This window comes from Patagioenas fasciata, chromosome 10, assembly GCF_037038585.1.
Source record: "Patagioenas fasciata isolate bPatFas1 chromosome 10, bPatFas1.hap1, whole genome shotgun sequence".
Classification (NCBI taxonomy): Eukaryota; Metazoa; Chordata; class Aves; order Columbiformes; family Columbidae; genus Patagioenas; species Patagioenas fasciata.
In genome coordinates, this window is record NC_092529.1 from 5,790,473 (window position 1) to 5,810,992 (window position 20,520).

Consider the following 20,520-nt stretch of genomic DNA (forward strand, 5'->3'; position numbering starts at 1 on the left):
TTGTCCCATTTGCAGCATCAAATCACATGCTCTTACATTTTCTGCATTTTTGTCGAGATGATCTCCCCAATTAGCTCTGCTCTGGTCATCAACCTTCCCCTTCCAGCTCTCCAAATTAAGACAACATAACAGGACCTGAATTTCTAAAAATCACTCTGGTGTACAAGGGAAACGTGTCCTGATTTCTCTTTGAGTATGTCCAGCTCTGGAGCTTCCCCACTGACAGCACAGCATTCCAGCAGCAGCGGTGGCAGCCCCAGAGCAGGAACCGCTCTGAGCTGGGCGGCATTATCAGAATGGTCACAGCTTGCAGGTCAACGTTTTAAGGCAATAAAAGCTAATCACAAATCAACTAACCTGTGTACCAGTTTTCATCCGTGTAATTGGTGCACGGATTCTAACAGCTGTCAGCTGTACGACTTCAAGTTCCACTTTGTCCTGAACAGGAGGAAGAAGACAACATTGCAAGCATTTTTCATGTCTGAACTAGGTGTCACTTTCAGGATCTATTCACCATTTTGCCATTATTTAATCACTATTGCCACGTGATTTGTGTGTTACTGATCACAGAAGATATAGATGGACATAACTCAGTAGGACTGTAAAAAACTACAAAAGCATTAACTTTGAAAATTGACAGGCATTTAAAAAATGTCACCGAAATTTAAAAGGAAAAAAAAAAGCTCTACTCAAAATTACTGATGAGTCAAATGACAGAGCTGAGAGGTGACAGCAAAGGACAAGATCATGGGGTCTCTGGGAGAAGAAGGATGAATAATCCCAGTAGGCAAAGGAACACACTGAGAGGATTAGAAGGAAGTGAGAATGGTAAGCAGCAAAGGGGACAATCAAGAATAAAAGGATGATGTGATACTCTGATGACCCTTCTTCACACATCCTGACATTCCTGACAGATTTTATTCCTACTTTATACTGCAAAGGAAAGGTCAGACCTGGACCTCACTGGTCTGAGTGTCCAAGACTGAGCTTTCAAGTTCATTCTGCTTCCTGCCACAGCACCAGGGCAGGCTGCTGCTCCCGCTTTACAAAGTTCAGAGATACACACATCTAGATATTTTTAATTTAAAAAAAAAAAACATTCCTTTGTCTCCTCTTGGCCTGTGGTGCCATCTTTCAAGCAGAAGAGCTTCGTGGTGTGCAGCACCTCTCTTGACCTCCCATGAAGAGCCCTACGATTTGGCCCAAGACAGAGATTCTGATGGAACGTCAGGGATTCATCACCTGAACTTTGCAGATGGATTCAGATCACAGCACGGAATGAGAGCTTTCTGTACAGCCTGCCTAGAGCTTCAGAGACAATGTGTTTCTTACTCAACATTTACCTTCTGACTTCTGCTGCCATAAGATGCTACTGAACTGTAAGGTAATGCAGGCTAGGACAACCTTCTGCTGTTTTAGAGAGGCTTATTTAGACAGGCTTTTCTAGATTTACTGATCAATTCTGAAGATCCCAGACTGTTAACAGAGTCTCCCTGGGTTATCAGTAGATCTTTGTTTTAAGGTACAGCAAGATTTAGCTGTCTGTTGACAGCATCACCTGCATCAGCAAATGTGTAAGTTCACAGGCCAGGGAGTAAGAAACCCTGATTTTTCATCTCCTGAAGGAAACCAAGAATCAAGTACAACAAGATAACAGTACTAACGCAAAAAGACTATTTGTCCCTTTAGAGCCAAACCCACGAGCTAAAGAGAGTCTCTTTCAGCCACAAACAGTATCAGAAAATACTACCTGAGACACCACGACAAGCTTCCCTGTCTCTGCATCGACAGCTTGCACCACTCCTGTTACCGTCCCGTTCCCAATCACCACTCCTGTGACAAGGCCAGTGCTGTTCACTGATGCAATCTTCTCATCGCTGATGGAGAAAATGATGTTGGATTGAGGTTGAGGGCCTCCTTCTGAAGTGATCTATAATTAAGAGCAAACAAAACAACCAAAATTAATCCGCCAGATCTTTGTTCCGGTCAACATGACAAGGCACACCCCTTCCCTGCTCAGCACCATAATGTCTTCAGTAAGAAAAAGTTGTTTGAACCTTCCAGGGCACCTCAGGGCTTATTTCTCCTGCACACTGGTCCTTCCACGATGTCAGACTGGGAAACAGGTGAGCTAAGCACAGAGGTGGACTATGTGCTGTGCAGAATGTGACGGGCTCATCTCCAGCCTGTCCAGAAAGTTTCAGAACAAGTTCCCTCACGTTCCCTTCACCACACACAGTCCAGCTCCACTCTGTGGTTCAGTCGGCAGAACTGCCCACTACGCTTAATGGCAGGGAGGTGACAGATCGTTAATGCTGGTATTTAACACTGGAAAGCTGATACCACCTTAACACAAATAAATACAAAACCTTGGATCCAGCAATACAATAAAATGGAGGGTGGCTCACGAATGAAACTGTTTTTGTTGGGAGGAGTATTCAATGTGAACGTAGCTAAATTGCCAAGTTGAATATCTTCTGAAAAATAAGTTTTAAACATTTATTTTAAAATAGAAATTACAAAAGAGAGAAAAGACAGAAGAAGATGCCTTTACCTGAATCATGGCCCCGATAATTAGGGTCACTTTTCTCGGCAGTAGTCTAAATGGGGGAAAGACCTAAAAATAGAAATACGAATACTTGTGTTCACGCTATTTCAATCAGATAAACTGGGTCTTCACTTGCTTAATTACAGTAAATTGAGCATGCAGAAACTTAACCCATCACTTGCAGTTAAAAAACACTGATATCTCAAATGAAGTAGATTTGGGTAACTTCTGGAGAGAAGGATCTGTTTACTTTTTCTGGCATATTAATTACTACACTATAAATTAACTATAACATACTGTTCTAAAATAACATAGATCTTGTTTACGCATATATTTTATACGACATTATTTACTTCAATTTGTTGTGGAGCGGAGTTGATTCTTTGTCCTCTTTTGTCAGCAACAGTTGCCATAAGACTGGTCTGACCGATGGCCATCCCGTGCACCAGAAAAGCAGCAGTGTGGTCATCGACAGCTTCACTGAGGGGCCTGTAGCAAAAAAACATTAAAATAGAGAAGTTCATTGAATAAATTACAGGAATAACAAACACAAGGGACTTATTTAGTGTGCAGCAGGATGACTAAATGACTATGCCTTGGGCAAATTAAGGTAACCATCACATTTCTACATTTCAAAATTCAACAGTCAAAAAAACTTTCTTCTGTCATTTTAATCACTGTGTTTAGAGCTTGGAAAATAAGGAGCTTCAAGGCAACAGGATGATTTAGTCTGTTTCTAAAAGGTGAAGCGACAGATAAGAGTTTGTGTCATGGTTTAACTTCACTCTATCCCAGCCAAGCCAGCACTTTGCTAACATCAGATCTGTCTTCACAGAGTTCTTCACCTGATGTTATTTGCCAAGTCGCTGCTTCCAAGATGCGCAAAGCTCCATGAAATGTTATAGCGTATTAATGCAGTCTCAGTCAACGAGATTTAGACTGTTAGCTTAGGAGATTTTCCTGACAAATAGCATTTTTTTTTTACCATGTAATAAGCAATTAAAACTTTACAAAAATAAAATCAATAAAAACTCAATTGTATACTACCATGGCTCCAAGCCAACACTTCTACTCATTTTTTGCTTATTCTGCCGACAAGCATATTTGCAGATTAATAAAAAAAACATTCACTTACACAAGTGAAACAATTTGAGATGCTGCCCTTAGTTTTAGATCCATGACAGAAAAGTATTTTGCCAGAAAAGGCTTCTTAGAGTCATCCAGAACTCTGACATGAGCTTTAACTGTTTTTCCAATCTCCACCTGAAACAGAGTCACATCCAGTCATTTTTCATTTCAACTATTCTTATTTATTAGCATAAATGTTTTTATTTTGTTTTGTATTGCACTCTTAGTAGGACATTAGAGATAAACCCCCAAGGTTAGATTAGCACTGCTTTTAAAGAGTAATCCCTGCCAGCTACGGTTAGTGTCAAATTAAATAAGTGAATTCAAGTCTTTCAGCTGGCAAGGGCATAATTAAAACATCCAGAAATATCAACACTTATTTTGTATAAGACGCACCCAAGCTGTCAAGTGAAAGGAGTTGGACCTTTTTTTGTTCATTTTTAAAACATGACATATGGAAAATGACCTTGGGGCAAAACCTACTCCTAAAAGAATTGCTCTCCTGCACTTTAAACTATGGGAAATGTAAATTAGCATGTTCATATAAATTATGAATTAACATTGCTGTGTAGATGCAAAAGTTGAGATTGCTACCACACAGAACGTGAAGCAAGAGACACTTGATAGTCTGAAAGGTTTATAACCTAAAAGGACAAATTTGGGAGGGAGAAACAGAAACACAGGGAGATCAAACTATTTCTCTAAGGTCACAGAGCTGCAGTAGAGCCCCAACCACTGCATCGTATCACAGTGACCATGTCTCATCTAGATGTTGGTGATCAGCACAAGGACTCGGGGCAATCTGGATCAGCTCATAATGCTGGTTTCAAAGCCACTGACCTTGTCAACAACTCGGACGCACAGTTCTTGTATATTAGATACATAAATGTCAGCTTTGGCTGGCGCGGGGAAAGCCAAACACAAGTCATGAATCATTACAGTCACTGATCCTGGAAGCAGAGGATGCACCTGCAATGCCAAAAGAAAATTCTATTACAGAACCTTTATTTTCATTTGCCTATTACTCCTAGGATACAATTTATAGCACTTCCAGGGCAGATGCAGTCAAGTGCAGAAGTCTCCAAACCTTAGACGCAGACAGTTCTTCCACCAAAGCAAAAGTAAAGCTGTAAAATGTGTGTTGAAAGTATCATACTATTGAGCTAGGGCAAATAAACAGCAATTGAATTAATGTGTCTTAATCTAGAAGTAGTCTGGCATCCTGGTATTCTCCTTCTGCCAACACAAGGGCAAAAAATCCACAAGTCATTCAGAGCAATTAAACTTTTCTTAGGGGAGTGAAAAACAAAATGATAAGGAAAAAAAAGAAATCAAGGACAGAGACTATGTTTATAAAGCATTGGTATTGCTTCCTACCAGATTCTTACTTTACAGTTAATTGCTTTTAATCTGAATGAATAGCCAAAATCTGGTGGTACGCCTTCTCAAGTAAGACGAGGATTGACAAATCAGGTATTTCTTTGATACAACTATAATTAGGGTTTTTTTTTCTTTTCATACAAAGAACAAACACATTACACTTCTCAGAAGACAGTGAGACTCAAACAATGAAGAGAAAGCCTCTGCTCTAGAGAACCTGAGTTTCTCAGAACAGTTTACCACAAACCATCCCGTACCAATTTGGCTCCATTGACACCTGCAGAGCATTCTGCTGGCTCCCATGGGAAGAAAAACCCATAGGTGATACTGGGTTTTAACAGGATTTAACTCTAAGATAGCATGCAGGGCTAACAAACTTTTAAAATGTGGGTTTTTTTTTTTCCAAAATGGTTTAAAATGTGTTAAGAAGTGGAGTTTTCTCTCCTTTTAACATGGCAAGTAGTTAAAATAAATCTCTTTTTGTACTTCACAAAGTCTACCCTGCTGGCACTCTTCCACTACTTCAGTTCATTGCTCTATTCTGAAGTTATCTTGTGTACAGCAGTTTAAGTACCGCTAAACCCACAAGGGAGATCTGACTGAAAAACTATTAAGACTTGAAAGAGTGTACAACGTACAAAAATAAGTTCATCTCCTCCATTTTTCTGCACCTCTGTGCCCAGCTGACTCGGTTGGAAAAATACTCACACCTTAGGCTCTCAGAGACAACCAAAATGTTTCACCGACACTTTGCATATTCTCAACAACTTTAAAAATTCCACCTTTATCATCCTGATTTCACAGCTTTAACAACGTTATTTATTACAAGATAAATGTGTAAATTATAAATTTGCGAAGGCTGCTGTTTAAAACAACTTGTGTCACTTCCAATTCTTGTCTAATGAAAGCTACAGCGCAAATAGCTTTATTGTTACTCATTGCAGAATGTATCTTCTATCCTGGGTCTGGATGAAATCAAGGATAACTGTAGTTTACTTGCATCTTCTAGTGGAAAAGCACATTAAAACCTTCATATGGAGATCAGAAATCAGCTCTTTAATAGGTATTTATTCACAAAATCAGGATGGAATACTGTGATAGCAAAATATCCTGAAATAGCACTGGGAGAATTCGAAGGTTTCAGAAGTACTTACCTACAACAAATATTCCAATATTATTCTAGAAACCAATTAATCTTTCGTATAGCACTTCTGAATAATTCTGTCACAATATTTTTCATTTTGTGCTTATGAAATCAGGAACAATTTACTGAAAAACTATAACTGGAAAAGAATGACTTAGTACTGGCTTTACAGAGTATATGTGTGCAGCACGACTGCAGGGAAACAATTTCCTATACCTGAAACTACAGCTGACATTGCTAGAGCAAAGACGCCCTGACTGAGACAGGCAAACGTGCCCAAGGGGCAGTTATTGCCTCTGTCCACATGGACTGGAAAACAACCAATTGTGATGAAACTGCAGAATGGTAGAACACGAAGAAGACATAAATCAGCAAAAAACTTCACTCACCAAAGCGATACCTTGAGCTTCCTCATGAACGACTCTTACAACATTGGCAACGCTGGTGTTAATGAAAAAATATCCAGAACCCTCTTTGATGAAAAGTTCTGCCTGCAAAACCAGAAGAGCATCCAAATGTAGACTGTGCCTTTCTAACATACTGCTAAAGCCAGTATCCTTACACACATGAGGGACCAGGGGTTGTTTAGTCTGGAGAAGAGGAGGCTTAGAGGTGAGCTCAGCACTCTCTAGAACTACCTGAAGGGAAGTTCTAGCCAAGTGGGGATTGGTCTCTTCTCCCAGGCAGTCAGCAATAGGAGAAGGGGGCATGGGCTTCAACTCTGCCAGGGGAAATTTAGGCTGGATATTAGAAAGAAATTCTTTCCAGAGAGAGTGGTCAGGCACTGGAATGGCTGCCCAGGGAGGTGCTGGACTCACTGTCCCTGGAGGTTTTTCAACTGAGATTGGACATGGCACTTAGTGCCATGATCCAGTAAATGGACTGGAGTTGGACCAAGGGTTGGACTTGATGATCTCTGAGGTCTTTTCCAACCCAGTCGATTCTGTGATCATATGATTTTCGATGTTTTCCTCCCTGCAGTTAGAAAGCAGCAGAACAATTCCTCACCTGGACATCAGGGTGATTGTAAATGGAGATGTCAGTAGGGTTCACTTTGACATCTTCCACTAGGATCAGTTCAATAGCGGCAGACACTGGCAGAAGAGGTTCGTACTGCAAGAAACCATTCCAGCTGTTACAACAAACTCTAAGAGCCAGAGAACAGCGCGAATCTGTGGTATTTGCAGGATGCTCCTGCGTCCTGCATCTCCCACCCGGACCAAGAACAACGGCCCCCACATTAACGATGCAGAAGGGTCAATTAACCAAGCCTGACGTAAACAGACAGGAGAGGCATGTTAGAAGCTCATACAACCTGCTAAAGCTTAGAGACAGAATGTTGTCTCCTACTTTAAGCTCATCTTTTTAGAATTCTTCCTGGCAGGTCACCAAAAGAAATTATTCCTTCAATGTAAATACATAAACCCTGAGCCAGACACAAGTTTAATCTTTCACTCATAATTACATTAGCTTAGAAAGGGAAAACGTTTTTTAGAGGAAGTTAGTATTATGTATGCATTTCACCCAATTAGTAGAATTATTTCCTTGATGTAGAAAGGATGTTGTCTTTCCCTAATGACATAATAGAATGCTCCACCTAAACATGGAACAATGATCTAGACACCTTACTATGCCCTCTATTAGATTTTTATTTGCATTTTTGTCTATAAGAAAGAAGTAGAAGTACTGACGGGTTTGAAAGTGGAATATAGCAACCCATTTCTAATGTATTTCAAAAAAGCAGACAGATAACCTAATTTAAAGAAAGAACACAAGAGCCTATGGAACTGTAGCAGAAGTGGAACCTACTATTATTCTTCAACTATCAAAGATTCCTCCCAAAAACAAAATACAGACACTAGAACTTGAGACCTCCAGTGCCATTTCACAGGTAGGAATCCCACACCAAAATACAATAAACTTGCTCTGAACTCGAGGCAAAGTTGAGAGAATTCACTTCTCTAATGATCTCTAAACGTAAGAAAGAATATTGAATATCGGTTTAATAAAGCAGAGCACAGTGAATTATAAAATGACTGCAGAAAATCAAGTGTTCTTATTACAACTCAATTTTCTTAAGAGAAAAAAAGATACAGAACCAAATATCTTAGGTGGCAAGGTAACTGCCTCTAATCTAGTCATTTTGACAGAATTATGGTCAAACTCTACAGCAGAAATGCATCTACACCACGCCTCCCAACAAGAGCAGACTGAAAAGACAAGAGACAAATGGCAATACGTTAAATATACCACCCAGATACCAAACCTTGGACATACTGACAGAAATCACAAGAATTTCACATTACTAGTGCTCATCTGTTACCTGTTTTGAATTATAAATAGTGTAACCATTAGCTCCACATTTTGCTCTTTGTCTCAACTCTTTTTTCACGGTACATGATTCAGAACTTCATACAGTCAAAACACACTTAAGTCTTGCTTAACAAAATTAAACAGAATTCCAGTGTAGTAAAGCAGGGTATGTTAAGAGGTAGTAAGTATGCGTGTCAGATTGTTCCATAGACTAAAACTTGCCTTTATATTCAGTTAAAAAAAGTGATACAAACAGTAAATTGCCATCTGTTTACACCTGCCACCTTTGTCCATCATCACTGCTTTTTGCTGCTGTTCTTCCCTATGTTGAGTATCTACAAACTAAATTATTTCAGGGGGTGGTTAATGACTTGTAAAATTAGAGCCAAGGCTTAGGGCTGGCACTGGACAAGTGAGTAGCCTCTCCCTTCTGTAAGATCAACGTGAGACCAAAGGAAAAAAGAAAGCCAAACTGTATTAGCCAGAGTCCAGCTTTTACCTATGGACCACACAAGGATATCAGCCAGCTCTTGCTCTGCTCATGCAGAACCATTTTACCCAGTTTGGCAGTGGAAAGAACACATTTGCTTTCCCCAGTGACAGCTGTGCTGAGCACATGGTTGCTTTAGTGAAGGACAAGCAGCAGAGATTCACCAATTCATTAAAAAAACCTAAATCTAAACAAAACCAACTGAAACAATTCTTGGTAATCCCCCTTGCCCAGATGCTTTAAAGAAAATAAAAACGAATTAGATGTATTTTATATGGAAAGGAGCACGTACTGCAGAGGAAAGCAGGAAAAGCCATGAACATTATGAAAACTTTGGGGTATGAATCTGCCTTCAGAATCAGCTACAGAGCTGTGTTATTTTGACATGAATATGCATCGAGGAAATAAATACATAGGAACACTATACATTAAGCATCATAGGAAACAGCAACAAAAAAACCCAGAGTTCTGTGTACCGGTATTTTTATTTTAGCTGCCTTGAGGTGGGATTGCTGGTATCCTGTTGCGGTTGCAGAGATGGCAGTTGTTCCAGACTCACGATAAACTACAACAGTTTGTAAGCCTAGAATCACACAAAAAGTCAAATAAATCTGATTATAGGGAAAAAAAGGATGAGATATACACTGTTAATCCCTTCTATTATCTTTCTAAACAGACAAGAATTTTCTCTCTCAAGACAGGTTCCAGGCATTGGATTTGGGTTTTGTTTTTGTTTGGCTTTTTGTTTGGGTTTTTTTTTTGTTTTAAATTGTGCACACTTCAAGTGCATGTTGAGGATAAACTGAAATATGACTGCAGGTTACAGACATTTCTTTAATCAAGCTCATACATTACCAAATAGATTTAATCCTGACCTTCTTCAAATAATGAAATGCTCACTTAAACTAATCCGTACCGTGCATTTTCTTTTGACCACTTCCATCTTCTTTCAGCGTCAGCTTCATTGGCATGTCAGGCTCTATATTAGCCAAGGACATTTTTGTTGATTCCCAGATAAGACTAAGAGAACTGAAGTTATCAAATTTACTGCCTTGCTGGTCATATGCAGCCAAATCCAGTACTGGATTGCGATAATTTGAAACGGGAACCTGAAAAAGAATGAATACTTTAAACTGAACAGATGCAGGAGTATGCTGAGTATGTATGCTGAGTTCCATGGGATTTATTTTAACACTCATTACATGTGTGGTGTTCATTAAAATGAGCAAAGTCGTTAAGCTGTACTTCAACTACAAGGGCTTTTTTTGGGAGGGTGAGAAGGTGGGGGCTTTTTTAGTTAGTGAATTACCTTAAAACAAACAAACAGAAAAATCGAGCCACACAGCTCAACTATGTTGGCTTTGGGATTCAAATAATGGAAAATACTGCTATTTGTCAGCAGACAAGGCTCAAAATTGTAGTGTTCATCTTGTGAAATGCATTAGTGACAGCAGTGTGCTGATGTAGTCTGATGTGTAACACAGCCAGAAAAACAGGTGGAGGCTGAAGTGAATCACAATACGCAGAAATCTCCTCCTCTTCTTGCTGTTACATACAAGTTACTTAAAATGATTCATCAACTCCATAAACATTGCTGTTTACGAAAGCAGGCAGACTTTTATATTTACCTGGTAACATTAACACGACAAAACCCCCAGTATGCTCAGCAGAAAACATGTGACAGCACTCATTAGGATATAGAAAAAAGTGTTCTTTATGCTTGATAATCTACACATTAGCACTGTCCATTTATTGTGACTCAGATTTGTAAAGTCGAATACATCTGATTTCATTGAACGATACTTATTGTATATGCTTCCATAGGTATCTTCACGTCAGCAGTGTTTGTGCCTTTACTAATAAGACACACACAAATACACACTCATGTAATAAGGTGCGTATGGCAAAATACGTCTCTATAGACTCAACAGAATCGTTACCTTAGAATGGAGTGGTACAGAGAAAAAGTACTTTCCTTAGAATCAGTTGCTTGAAACATTTCCCACCCTCCCTTTCTTTTAAAATAAAAAAGTTTATCTCAAGACAAGTCAAAAAGGCTTCCTTGGTGACACTTTTGTGAGCAGCCACAATCTAAATCCTTTTACCCATACTCACGTCTTTCGGCAGGTCCCTTTATAAACCTTTTTAAACGATCACTGTAGGAAACTCCCGTTCAGACTGCTCTGCAGAAGCAGACAACAATGATACCAGCATGGCCACAGCACTGGAGTTACCACTGCTCTTGCAGCAAGTCACACACTGTATTCTCACAGAATCCCAGAATGTCAGGGATTGAAAGGGACCTGGAAAGCTCATCCAGTGCAATCCCCCCGCCGGAGCAGGAACACCCAGATGAGGTTCCACAGGAAGGTGTCCAGGCGGGTTTGAATGTCTGCAGAGAAGGAGACTCCACAACCTCCCTGGGCAGCTTGGGCCAGGCTCTGCCACCCTCACCAGGAAGAAGTTTCTTCTCATCTTTAAGTGGAACCTCCTGTGTTCCAGTTTGCACCCATTACCCCTTGTCGTGTCACTGGTTGTCACTGAGAAGAGCCTGGCTCCATTCTCCTGACACTCACCCTTTCCATATTGATCACCATGAATGAGGTCACCCCTCAGTCTCCTCTTCTCCAAGCTAAAGAGACCCAGCTCCCTCAGCCTTTCCTCATAAGGGAGATGCTCCACTCCCTTAATTATTTTGTACGTGGATGTCCAAACACTGATCCTTAAGTTCTCCCAACACCCTCTTTTCTTGTCACTCCTCAGACTTACCACTTGCTTGTTCTGCTGCAGCAAAGGGCAGGAGAGATCAAGCTGTGGACTTCCATAAACAGGAGTCAGAGTGAGTCGGGAGGGGGCCGCACAGATGAACTTCACAACCGCAGGCTCCACTGCTGGAAAAGGGTTGGTGATTGTGGGTTTGTTTCCAACTGTTAATTCAATAACCTGGACAATTATGAAAACAGGCAAGTGAGGAGAGAGAAAAGAACTACTGAGCTCAGGTATGCTCTAGTTTACACATCTCAGTGGCATGCTGATGTCAGAATGAACCAGCAAAAACATGAGTCTTGGGGATTTACAGCACCATTAAGACACAGGAAGATGGAAAAGGAGGTCCATATTTCAAGAACAGTTCTATACCGCTATCAAAGTACTACTCCTGGGAACTTTTCCTAGAGAGTCCTGTTTATTACCATCAGGCTTCAGTCCAACAACAAATCTTTTGTTACTTGATAAGCTAACATGCAAGTTTGTTTCATTTTTTTTTTGCAGAGTGAGAATAGAACAGCTCAAAGACAATATTTTTAGTCACTTCGGTATGTTTAAAAACAGCTTATGTTTTCTTTTAAATTCATTCTTAGCCCTCAACACAAGAGCATGGATGTAAACACAGAGCAGGCTATCCCAGCAGGCTGGGGTAGAGCTGGTTACCTGCCTTATCCACCCATGCAGACGTGATCTGTCCGGACAACACTCAGGACAGCCAGCCAACGGGTGGCACAATCATAGAAAATAACAAAAATTTGTTTTCCTTTCTGAATTTGCGCTTACAGAACTAGCTACGCTTTGTACAATGGTCGCTGAGGAAACCAGTTAAAGAATTTGGCAGCCACACCAAAATGCTCAGGCCTTGCAGAATTACAGGAGAAAAACATTAAATCAAAGCTAAATGCTCTGTAATCTTGCCAGGGTGAGTAAAGCAGGATAAATCATTTCTGCATCTTGGTGAAAATAAGACAAGGTGGAAAGTGACTACAGCCACTATCAGAAAGACTGCACAAATTAAAGGGCAGTAAATTCATATGGCTGTCACTTGTTTGCATAAACAGAATCGCACTGGAAGGTCATTTGGTTAAGAGGAAGAGGTCAGACAAAAGAGTCAGTTTACTGCAGCAACCTTCTGCTATCATACTGTTTATGCAAACTGAAGCTGCACTTATCAGGACCTGTTTAACACATTCTGTAACATACGGTTTCTGTGACTTGGTTTTATACTGCAATAAACCCATCATAAAGCACTTTATCACATAATGTTATTAAATGCTCACTCTAAAACCTGTACCAGCGTGACAAAGCATAGACTATGTACTTACCCAAGTTCTTAACTGCCTTATTTTAAAAACTTCTCATATAAAAGGTATATGGTATGATAAATCTGCCCGAAGCCTGTTCTCAGCTGCCTTAGCTCTGTGTTTGACAGAGGGCAACACAAATACCTTCTGGCACTTACTTGCTCTCCCAGGCTTTTGCAAGACGCTCTAACCCAGTGTTGGATGTTATTGCGAGATGTAGGAGGTCCAAATAAAGACAAAGCAACACTTTCTGCATCCTCGGCGGTGATGTTCCTGAAGAACTTGGAAGGTTCTTGTACCCATGGTCTAGGTCCTCCTTCAAATAACATATCTTTAGAGGAACCCAAAGTCACTAAAGCAACAGACGGAGGATCAATAGCCTGTAAGGAATGACAGTTACAAATTAATGATTCTATTTACATACAGTTTGGTTGTACTTTGCAAAATGTCCTTCTCAGTGGAAGGTCTGATTAAGCTATGGTTTTTCCCACACAGGGGTTTGTAAACATGGTTAAGAGCAAAGTGGTACCAAAAATAATCAGCATCACCTACACGGATTCTGTCCAGTCAGGTTATCTTCAATGGAACCCTCAGATCCAAAGAAAAGTTTTAACTACATTCCAACCATATCTCTTTCATGAGGAGTTACAACACGAGAAAAGTCCTGAATATACTCTTCAGAGCGCAGAGAGACGAATATCCTTCTACATTTTTTAAGCAGACGGTACTAATGAAATAATGTCAAATTTTGCTCTTTAAAACCCCTTTCACTTGGCTATGCTCTCTCCAGCACAGTTCTGTGAATGCAATTATTCTCCTACACAAGTTTTACATCAGCCCTCTACAATAATTCTACATAGATGTGCATCAATGGGACAGCCTGTGCTGCTTATCATCACAGAAGTTAACCTGACATTTTAATAACCCATAACCATTTGTGGTTTCTGTTCCACAACACCACATTACTCGGGAGTTTAGGAAAAAAGAAATAGCAGCCAATATAAAGGGCGATTCAACTATTTCCACAGGTGTGTTTTGGTAGGAAGAGAGAGAAGTCATAGGAAGGGTTGGCATCAATGTTCCTCTTTCCTCCCATTTACTCTCTCATTATATTTGCAATATAAAGGTAAAAACTGTCTGGAAAAGTGTGAAGTTCAGTCTCAAGTGTCTGCCTGCCCTTCCACTTCTGTTTATCTTTCTCTCACTTTTTTCACTATAATTTTTTAAAAAACAGATATCTGATAGAAAAATGCTGCCTCACATTTTTGGGCATGATAAGCATTTCATTCTACAGAAGGGAGGGAAGAGAATGAGGAAATCACTGCTCTACACTTCAAAGAAAGAAGTTCTTCACTGGGATATCTAAGCACAGATTTACTTTATCTGCTCTCGTTGTCACCATGTATTGGCTCTGTTAAACAGCCTAAAATCATTCAACTTTATATATGAAAAGCACTGTTACAATACTTCAAAGGGTTTGGCTAATAAATGTGAATGACAGCATACATATGAAAAATTCCTAATTAAAGGGACTATGCGTCTCACATTGCTGTCAATAATATAAATTTTACACCGTCTGCTCAAGATGTCTCAGCATCTTCAAACAATGGTACTCAGCAATTTACAGTCGCTGAAGGAAACGCATATTTTAAAACTAAAATCATCATTACTGTCACAAAATTGTATGATTTGCACAAATTTTTGTTCCAGATTTTGGGGAAAAAAAACCCATATGGTCAAATGTATTGGACTTCAGCTTTGCAGACTCAGTGTTAGATCTCTGAAGATGAGGATAACTGAAGATGAGTAATATACTGTGTAATATTTCCATATATTGACCCTGCACTCAGGTTTGTTCTTCCTGTTTTTTCTAGTGAGATGCCCAAGAGTAAAATATGTTTCTCCCATTTATAGGGAAAAAGCATGTATTTTCACTGCTGTGTAGGCAAGCCAGCTTTGCTTTCTCGCAAACACCAGGACTACGTACTAAGAAAGCAGAAATCATCAGCTATGTCTGCTTCTATTTGCCATCATGGACATGGAATGGTGCCTGCCCCTTTACTACCTCATTAAGCCAATTGTTAAGCACTTAAAATGGGTAGTCAAAAACCAAACTATTTGAGTCTGCTGAAAAGTAGTGTACTAATTCAGGTGTGCTGTGCAAAGCAAGATAAACATCTTGGCTTGGATCAGTACTGACTCCTGTTACTGTCCTGAATATTTCTTCAGGTGACAGCAACTGTGACTCTTTTGCCAAAAATCCGAAAATTGGGCAAGGACATCAAATTCACTTTCCGCTTCAGAAGTTGGAACAGTCTGTTAGTTCACTATCGCACCGTTCACTCCTCTGTAGTTGTCTTGCAACGTCCATGTAGGCAAACGCTACTATAGATTTGCTCCACAGAGAAAGGGTTAGACACGATTCCTCAAAACAGTCCATAATGCTTTTTTCCTGTGAATCAACCACGCACCTCATTTTTGTGTTAACATACTCATTAGTTAATATCAACTTGCTCTTTGTCATTTTAAGCGATGAATTGCTTTAGGAACAGTGAAAACACTTACTTTTAATGGTAGATAAGCAGCAATGGTGATGCTGGTGCTGAGGTGGACATGACCATGGGTGTAACTAACAACAAGCGTCGTGTATCCTTGAGTTTCAGCTTTCACTCTGACTCCACTGCAAAAATCAGCAGTTGGCTTAAGCCTTCCTGTCAGATCAATTAAAAATACATAAATACATATTGGGAGATAAATGCAAGTTCAACATGGATTTTCTCGACGGCAGCATTACCACCAGAACTAAGTAGAGATGTGTTCTTCAACCAAAAGGGTAAAAATGTTCATTACCATCTTTCATCTCAAACCCCACACTTACCGAAATATCCATGTCTCACAAACTTCATTTTCACACTGTCCTAAACAGGACATGAGTCTTTATTCTGGTACAAATTAATATAAATATAACTCTATCTCTTGCTATTTTCATCTTGCTGTTCTAAAATGAAACTGGCTCGTAACAAAGCACAAAGAAGTCACAGTGCTTAGACAAGCTCTCCTGCACAGGGGCTGTAGATAACACATCCTTTTCGAAGCTGGAGGTAATTTTATGAGATTTCTCTGCTTACTTAGAGGACATCTTAGGATTTGGGAGGGGTCTATTTTTTCTTTTTTGGAAACAAAGAGTACAACAGCATACTGTATATTGACGTGTAAAATAGCTGCCTCCTAGGCAAACATATGTTACGATGCAGACAGTTTTCCTGGCATAGGAAAGAGCTTCCATTCAAGAGACACTCAGAAAAAAATAATGGTACATCTGAATAACATACTGAATTCAGCAGACACAGGAACAAGCACGTCGCTCAGTGTCCACTCATCCCAGCAACATTAATGGCAATCTTTGAAAATAAGATGCATATCCTGTACACTTTATAATACACCTGACAAGAGGCATTTCTTAAAACAATGGGCTTAACAACAACAGCTTCGGCAAAATTTAAGCAGCTGATTGTCTTAGGTCCTCATGAGCAAAGAATGAACGGTGTCTTTATAGAACTGAAAATACCACCGGACAATTCAGGCAATGCAGTTACTAACCTTAGTGTTCACTTCCAGTGCTACCTCAAAACACAATATATGTGGAGCCCTTTTATGAGAAAACTCATTGGTTTTGTTAAATGAGCATGTTAAAAATACTAAATAGGCAGAAGGACATACAGGAAACTACACATTATCCAATAAAATAATGGCCAAAATGCTTTCAAGAGTCCCTCAAAATAGCAAAAATATCAGAGGGAAGTTCTCCATAAAAAGTAAATACATCCTCAAAACAAAACTACTCTGATCCCACCTCTGAAGCGAAGCACCTCTCTGGGAATATTGTACACAGCAATCGGAACAGTGATTGAAAGGAGATGTGTGACTTAGTAACATTAACTTTCAAAACAGGGAGGGCATCAAATCACCTGGAAGTGGACTGAATACACCACGGTTTTCTACTTCCACAAGTAGATCGAAGTGCGAGCAGTCGCTGAGCGGGACCGTCTCGCCCGTTTCTACATTTGTCAGGCCGTTAATCCTCAGGGGCAGCTCCAAAATGTGGCCAACACGTGCTTCAACTTGACACGGTGCGAACTCCATCCCACGAGGTTCAGTTACGTACACCTGAAGGTGGAAAGAAACACAAGAGACAGGTGTATGAACAGAACTCCACGAAGCACTATCAGGAAGGAAAAACAACTTCAGTATGCTCTCCTTCTTTTAATGAGCTCTCTCACGTACTTTTCTCAGCTGCTGATTTCTCTGTGATGGCTGGAAACAATTATCAGATTCAACATTGGTTTTGTGTTTACCTGCTGCAGAAAGGGCCAGGCAAAGCTTGCTGCTGTTTTAGTGCTCTTTTCCCATAGTAGGCCAAGTTGACATCAGTTTGCGGATCGTTTTACATCTATAATTCTCTCTTCTCCTTTGTAGATTTTCAAGTATGGACTAAGTTGCACAATATCTCCAGGAGGTACTGTCACCAACTGGGACAGATCTTGATCCAGCCTTGACTTTCCCAGTATAAATACTTGAGCTAAACCTGACACAGCTTGCAAGGTTCCCCAGGCTCCAGCGCCCACAGCAGCACATACGTGAAAGTTACGGGTTAATGTTTTTTTTTTTTTTCTTTCTTGCATTTCTGTTGACAAAACATTTTTAAAGGTGTCCAGGTCTCAACATTTCCCCACAGTAAGATGGCAGAAATCTAAAATAAGTGCACAAGCATCTACTGCCTAACTTACCAGTCTTCTGCTTCAACAAGTAACATTTATGTGAGAGCTACTCTGGAAATCAAAAGGATTACTTTCAGAACTAAGACCAGCAGAAATAGGTCTTCCATGCTATTATAGCTGGTGTGTTGATGTGCAAGCCTTACTGTATTATTTGTTATTCCAATTTGCTACTTTTTCCATTAATGTTCAAGAATCCACCACAGACTGACCACATCTTTCGTAACAATCACTATGGTCAAAGCTTTTCAGTTGCAATATCTTAATTTGCCAACCATCTGCAAATGGTTTCAGCACAGAATATCGAGCCATATGGTATAGAGTTAAGATTGTAATCCTCATGGAACACAGCTAACTATTCCTAAAACTTGCTCACTGAGGTCAGTAAACAAAACTCTGAAGAGTTATTCTACGTAGAATGCAATTCCTAACACGAGAAGTAAGGCATTCAAAAATAACCTATTCAGATTGTGCAGTACACTGAAAGCTCACATCAAGAGATGGATTTTTTCTGTCTTCAGGCTTTGACTTATGTTTGAGGACAAGAAGTTTCAACTGCAATTCTTCATCCCTGTATCTCCTGCTGGTGACTGTTGCACTGCTAAAAACCACCATCCTGGGTTGTCCAGAGAATCATTACGGAGCAAGTCTGAGAACTAAATTCTGCATGAATATTTATTTGTGTTATTATTTTAAGCATGAAGCTTACTACCTCTCAAATCCATTTTGTAGAATTGATATAAATGATCTGAGCACAAAACTCAAGTTAATTTTCCCTTCAAAAAACCCAGCACTAGTAGATGCAGGAAGGAGAAAAAGAGAGGAAAGATTTCTGCTTCCATAGCTCTGTCTTCATTATGGGACAGACTTGGCAGTCCTGACCAAACACATTTTTTAACACCTTTGTCAAAAGGGGCTTGAGTGCAACAGAAGTGCAGTACAACAACGCCAGCAGTGCTGCACATGGGAATACTTCAACATTACGAGGTATCGTGTATAGCTAATGCACGTATATTTGATACACTCAGTTGTGCCCTACCAGTTGCTAAATTACAGGCGTGTAAAGGAAGGCGTGCTTCCTAAATCAACGTCTGTGCTCCCTCAGAGCCAAGAGCATCACTTTTACGGAGCCTTCGCTAGATGGAGGTTGCTTGCCAGCCTCAGCATCAACACACCAATTCTGCTTCTGCCCATGCAGGCAAACAGCCTCTGGATCCCCAATCAGTCACCATCTCTCAGCTTTTCTCAGGTCAAGAGCACATTTCCTCTCCTCTCTTAGCTTTCTATTCCTATGCTTAGCTCCTTGCAAAAGGCACAGTGTTAAAGCACAGATTAAAATGCCCAAATCTGTGAAGGCAGCAGAGCCGTACTGCTTCACAGCAGCAAATATGCACCACAGTAATACTTTTAGTTCCTGCTCTATCAGGTTAACAGGTCTGGTAGTTCTTAACAGTTTGACAGAGAGAGTAAGCACTTAATTAAGGAAAATCATTTGTGCTCAAAGGACACGAGTAGATATTTCCAAATCAATTACATTCTAGACAAAAATACTTCAGATTGCAGATTTACATTGTTAACCAGAGCAGCTTCTTCATCCGTCTTTGCACTCTCTTTCCTGGGGAGCTGTTACATATACTTTCCTGTATTTTCTTCGCACCACATCACACACTGATCACCTTGACCAAATCCCAAGAACAAGGTATGATCTGCACAGAGACCGCAAAAATCCCTCTTTGGACATGTATTGTCATTCCCATTTTTTCCTAAATTCCTCATTTTCCTAAAAGATTATTTTTTCTTGGCCAGCTTTGGTATCTATATTCATTATCAAGATTGACTGTAGAGCATTTCAGCCACTTCTCCAGGCAGGAATTTCCTTGCACATCTTGATAGCTGTCACCATTTTACAGCAAGGGAAAACACCCATCTCTTACCCTGCAGAATGCATTTTCAGTTTGGCTCATCTGCTCAGGTAGCTAGGCCAGCACTAAATTGCTATTTCCTACTGGCACTCAAAATTTTCAACAAGGGAAAAGACTTCCCAAGGAAACCAGAAAGGGGCAAAAATGGGAGTAAACGCAGCAGACAGAGCTTGAATCTCCAGAAGCGCAAACTCCAAAACTGATCACTAAACCTGCCACAGGGCAGGTGAGGAAATCTCTTTGGAACATTTTGGAAAGGGAATGTCAATGGCATTCTCAGTTTCTTCACTGTTTCTAGAAGTGTTATTCGTATAAGAGTGACCTGGGAAAAGAAGAGTTTTACCTTCATTTCTCCATAATGCAATGGATTCTGAACATCAATCGCCTGAATAACACTGACACCGATATCACTTCCAGTCGTCATTACTCCTTTGACTGTCACTGTAGCAACTGCCTGGTTGGAGTAGGACCAGCTGAAATTTCCACTTCCACCATGAGCCTAGAATCCAGAGAGAAAACCTTTCAAATATTTTATGGAGTATATGGTTCTAATGTTTCTTAGCTGTCAAGCCTTTCCATATCTTGCAGGAAAACCAGGGGCACATTGAGCAATGACAATGCTATAATTGAAGGAATACAAATAAAATAATGCCTCAGAACTTTCAAACAAGCAAGGGCAAGTGAGAGATGACGAGATTACCACACTTCACTCATTGGATTGTCAGCTTCTTCATGCACATATCTATGTGC

General features: G+C 40.1%; 1 protein-coding gene across 2 annotated transcripts in view; it reads right to left on the minus strand.

The window, feature by feature from the left end:
* Positions 1-20,520, minus strand: part of NUP210 (nucleoporin 210) — a 61,660-nt gene that overhangs the window by 17,174 nt on the left and 23,966 nt on the right. For both annotated transcript variants that reach the window (XM_065845861.2, XM_071812997.1), the window contains exons 12-26: positions 20,114-20,269; positions 17,042-17,240; positions 15,639-15,784; positions 13,232-13,453; positions 11,773-11,946; positions 9,920-10,112; positions 9,480-9,586; positions 7,209-7,313; positions 6,590-6,691; positions 4,517-4,645; positions 3,684-3,811; positions 2,902-3,037; positions 2,555-2,617; positions 1,751-1,930; positions 358-438 (exon numbers count right to left, since the gene is read on the minus strand). In XM_065845861.2, coding sequence (XP_065701933.1) covers positions 358-438; positions 1,751-1,930; positions 2,555-2,617; positions 2,902-3,037; positions 3,684-3,811; positions 4,517-4,645; positions 6,590-6,691; positions 7,209-7,313; positions 9,480-9,586; positions 9,920-10,112; positions 11,773-11,946; positions 13,232-13,453; positions 15,639-15,784; positions 17,042-17,240; positions 20,114-20,269 — 2,121 coding nt within the window. The remainder of the gene's footprint in view (positions 1-357; positions 439-1,750; positions 1,931-2,554; positions 2,618-2,901; positions 3,038-3,683; positions 3,812-4,516; positions 4,646-6,589; positions 6,692-7,208; positions 7,314-9,479; positions 9,587-9,919; positions 10,113-11,772; positions 11,947-13,231; positions 13,454-15,638; positions 15,785-17,041; positions 17,241-20,113; positions 20,270-20,520) is intronic.